The 4,801-nt window shown below is 43.0% G+C and overlaps 1 protein-coding gene across 7 annotated transcripts in view; it reads left to right on the forward strand.

Moving 5' to 3' along the window:
* The window catches only part of MPP3 (membrane palmitoylated protein 3), a 40,033-nt gene extending 35,491 nt beyond the window's left edge, over positions 1-4,542 (forward strand). For all 7 annotated transcript variants that reach the window (XM_032279476.1, XM_032279482.1, XM_032279481.1 and 4 more), the window contains one exon: positions 4,100-4,542. In XM_032279476.1, the coding sequence (XP_032135367.1) occupies positions 4,100-4,276 (177 nt within the window). In that variant the 3' untranslated portion in view covers positions 4,277-4,542. The remainder of the gene's footprint in view (positions 1-4,099) is intronic.
* The last annotated feature ends 259 nt before the right edge of the window (positions 4,543-4,801 follow it).

Genomic DNA, 4,801 nt, shown 5'->3' on the forward strand with positions numbered 1-4,801 from the left:
TTTTTTTTTTTTTTTTTTTTTTTTTTTTTTTTTTTTTTTTTTTGAGTCAGGGTCTCCTTTTGTTGCCCAGGCTGGAGTGCAATGCTGTGATCTCAGCTCACTGCAACCTCTGCTTCCTGAGTTCAAGCAATTTTCCTGCCTCAACCTCCTGAGTAGCTGGGATTACAGGCGTGTGCCACCACACCTGGCTAACTTTTGTATTTTTAGTAGAGACAGGGTTTCACCATGTTGGTCAGGCTGGTCTCGAACTCCTGACTTCGTGATCTGCCCACCTCAGCCCCGGCAAAGTGCTGGGAATACAGGCGTGAGCCACCGTGCCCGGCCATTGTCTGTCTTTTTAATTATAGCACTACTAGTATATGTGAAGTGGTATCTCATTGTGGTTTTAATTTGCAGTTCTGTAATGATCGGTGATATTGAGCATCTTTTCATGTTTTTATTGGCCATTTTTATATCTTTCTTAGAGAAATGTCTATTCAAATACTTCGTCCATTTTTAAATGGAATTATCTTTTTTATTATTGAGTTATAAGATTTCTTTATGTATTTTGGATATAAGTCCCTTATCAGATGCATGATTTGCAAATGTTTTTTCCTGTTCTTTGAGTTGTCTTTTCATTTTCTTTCTTTTTTATTTTTTTCTTTGAGACAGAGTTTCATTCTTATTCCCCAGGCTGGAGTGCAATGGTGTGGTTTTGGCTCACTGCAACCTCCACCTCCCGGGTTCAGGTGATTCTCCTGCCTCAGCCTCTAAGTAGCTGGGATTACAGGCATGCACCATCATGCCCGGCTAATTTTTATTTTATTTTTTGTATTTTTACTAGAGATAGGGTTTCACCATGTTGGCCAGGCTGGTCTCGAACTCCTGACCTTGGGTGATCCACCTGCCCTCAGCCTCCCAAAGTGCTGGGATTACAGGCATGAGTCACCACACCTTGCCCTTACTTTTCTTGATAGTATCCTTTGAGGCATAACATTTTAAAATTTGATAAAGTCCGATATATCTATTTTTTCTTTTGTTGCTTATTTTTGGTATCATATCTAAGAAATCATTGTTAAATTCAAGATCATAAAGAAATACTCCTTTGTTTTCTTTTAAGATATTTATAGTTGCGGCAGTTACATTCAGGTCTATCATCTACTTTGTGTTATTTTCTGTGGATTGTGTGAAGTAGGGGTCCAACTTCATTCTTTAAATGTGAATAGCCAGCTAACGCAGCACCATTGGCTGAAAAGACTATTCTTTTCTCATTTAATTATCTTGACACCCTTGTCTAGAATCAAGTGGAAAGAAAGCAAGGGTTTCTTTCTGGAGTCTCAGTTCCGTTCCACTGGTCTACATGTCTGTTCTTAGCCCAGCACCACACTGTCTTACTTTGATTACTAGCTTTGTAGTAAGTTTTGAAGTCAGGTTTTTCAAGCTTGTTTTGGCTATTCTGGGTCCTTTGCATTTCCATATGAATTTTAGGATCAGTCTGTTTATTTGTTTTACCATATTTGTTTTGTTTTACAAATATTTCAGGATTGAAAGAATTTAATAAGCAGGGGGGAAGGGCTCATTTTTCAAAGAGTAAATAAGTTATTGGGAGAATAAGAGGCAGCTTCCTAGGGCCCGGGGAAAGTTCCGGCAAATCATCAGGTCCACAGGAAGTGCCAGCTTTCTAGGAGGCAGAACCCTCCCTGGCCCATGGTGGTTATTTCAAGAGAAGCAGCTGCATCCTATTCCCAGTGTCCTTCGAGCCTGGGAGGTTTTGTCGTCTGTCCCACCTCCTTTGTTGCCCACCAGGGTGCTGCAGTCCAAGCAGGTGGGGTGATGATGAAATGCAGCTGGCCCATACGTGCTGCACCACCCTGCAGCTGCGACTAGGCAGCAAGGTCACAGTGAGGCTGTTCAACAGAGTCCCTGGTTCTACTCCCAGAGATTCCAACCTAGGGGGTTTGGAGTGGGGCCCACTCCATTTTTAACATATAGCCTTTCATGTGGTTTTGATGTATGTTGGCAGACCCCAGATGACATCTGGAGAAATTCCCCACAAAGGCTCGAGTTCTGTGTGACATTAAATATCTGTCCATTGTTTGGCACCTGGTTGTGGTCCCAAAACACCCTTTGGGTACATCCTCTGTCCGTCTCCTTGATGACCACAAGTTAACGGGGCTTCTGGCTTCTGAGCCAGCAAGCCAATTCAGCCTGGGGGTGACGGATGGCATGGGGGGATCTTTCCTATGTGAGCTTCAGGACCATGACCATTGCTGAAGACACAGGCGGGCGAGTTCCATCTTTACAGGCCAGGAAAGGGGTTCAGGGGATTTATGACTGCAAAGCAAATGTCACACATTTTACCCCATTAGAGATTTACTTAAGTTCTTTCCAGATGCAGATGTTTGTTAGGAAGATTGTGGTTTTTCGTGGCAAAAATTTTCCTTTTATAATTTCTCAAATAGCCAAATGCTTCCAGGATAATCCATGTGGGTACCTAGAGGAGGGGAAGCTGGAAGCAGCAGACAGGTCTATACGATGGGTGTATGTCAGGGAGTGGGGAAGGTGGGGTTGAAGAGCCAGGGGGCAGTTATGGGACAGTGCAAAGCACTTCTGAGTATGAAAATAACCCTGCAAGAATATTCCGTATAGAACTGGGAAGTGTCTCCCAATTTAATCCAGTTTTTTCTCTCCTAGAGGAGAGTAGGAGAAGTTATCTCGCCTTCTCTTACATTTCTACTATCTTTGAAGTCACGATCTTGAGGACTCAAATCCTGAAATTTCAGATGCTTTTACTAAAGTAGGAATTGGGTTTTGACTGGTGACAGAGAGAAGGGGGGGATATTTTGGAATGTAGATCTCTTTGGGAAAGAACAGAATTCACCCTTTCCCTGTGGCAGCATGATAACATGGAGCCCCTAGAAGCAGGGGGGAGAAAGCAGCAGAGGAATAGAAAGGGAAGTGGGTGAATGCCAGTGACAAATCTCATTTTATAATTTTATTTAGAATGGACCTGCCACTTTCCTGTTTTCCAAAACCAGGCTAATTGTCAGACAACCACCAACCTGAAATAATATGTATTAGAGGTTCTTTTGAATGAAGCAAACAGTGCCCACATGGGGTGATGGAGTTGTTGCCTATACCTTAATGTTAGGTGTCAGGAAAGCAATCTCATTAAAGGGATCAGTTGCTCTAAGGAAATGGGGAATTTGATTAGAATTGTCCAGGGCTTTCTTAAATAACTCCACTTTGCTGTGCTAGTGTTTGGCTCTGGCGTGAGGAAATGAAAAATTGAGTTCTACACTATGAATTTAGGAGTCTTCAGGAGGGCATTAGAATGATTTTCCCCCAGTTGATTGTAGAAATGCTTGCTCTGTTTTTATATAGTTAATATTTATAGTTCTTTCTTATAATTATTTAATCTGTATACTAATTGCCGTGCAGCACAGTACTACTACTTTGGAAGTACTTCTGAGGCAGGAAGTGTGATATTGACATATATACACAGATATAGAATCAGCATCCCCAGTGTACTTCCTACCATGGCTTTCAGCTCATAGGTCCTCAGGAGGTATTCTGTGAGTGATGACTGAACAGTGATTGTGTCTACTGCCCGTTAACTTTCTTTGAAGTTTGACACAATGTTGTCCCTGTGCTCTGTTCTTGTGTACATGGTTGGTTATCAGCGGGAGCTAGTCATCCACTCATCAATTAAATGTTGGGGCCAGGCATGGTGGCTCACGCCTGTAATCCCAGCACTTTGGGAAGTCGAGGCAGGTGGATCACGAGGTCAGGAGTTCAAGACCAGCCTGGCCAAGATGGTGAAACCCATTCTCTACTAAAAATACAAAAATTAGCTGGGCATGGTGGCAGGGGCCTGTAATCCCAGCTACTTGGGAGGCTGAGGTAGGAGAATTGCTTGAACCCGGGTGGCAGAGGTTGCAGTGAGCCGAGATCATGCCACTGCACTCCAGCCTGGGCGATAGAGACTCTTTCTCAAAAAAAAAAAAAAGAAAAGAGAAAGAAAAAAAAAGTTAAAGATTGGAACACTGCTCAAGACAAAGGCTATAGATTTGTTATAGGAGAACAACCCAGTTGCTCCATACCACCCCTTTCCTTGCAGGATGAGGAGCAGCAAGAGATGGCCGCTTCTGCCGCCTTCATAGACCAGCATTACGGGCACCTGGTGGACGCCGTGCTGGTGAAGGAGGATCTCCAGGGTGCCTACAGCCAGCTCATAGTGGTCTTAGAGAAGCTGAGCAAGGACACTCACTGGGTACCTGTTAGTTGGGTCAGGTAACTTTATCCTGGAACATCCAAGCTGGACGGGACCTTGAAGATCATCTAGTCCAGCCTCCTTCATTTTACCATCAAGGAATCTCGAGTGCAGAGAGGGGCAGGATTCTCCACAAATTCCATCATTGAGAAGAGCATAAGTGGGAAGTCTTGTTTGTTGTTGGGTTTTGTCTGTTGTTTTTCACTGCACCTCTTTGGATCATGATTTGAAAGGGGCGTATCAGAAAACACATTTCACTCATTAAAGTATCACAGGCAAGCTGACCCTGATTCTTTGTACCAAAGTTAAGTAGCCACTTTTGCAGGTGGTAGTGGTTAATTTATACAGCACTGATTTGCAGAATGTTTAAGCTTTTTAAACATAGTGACGCTTAGTAGTTTTTCAGATGCTAATTTGTTTTATCTAAGGGGATTTTCCATGTGACTGAAGTTTCCCTGTCTTCAAGCACTAAAATGTTGATCTTAACCTTTTTTGAAGTGCTTGCCTGATAGTAGAAAACTGGTTCTCTGCCTATATGCTGAGTATATG

Source organism: Sapajus apella, unplaced genomic scaffold (assembly GCF_009761245.1).
Source record: "Sapajus apella isolate SASKATOON/1434 unplaced genomic scaffold, GSC_monkey_1.0 scaffold12, whole genome shotgun sequence".
NCBI lineage: Eukaryota > Metazoa > Chordata > Mammalia > Primates > Cebidae > Sapajus > Sapajus apella.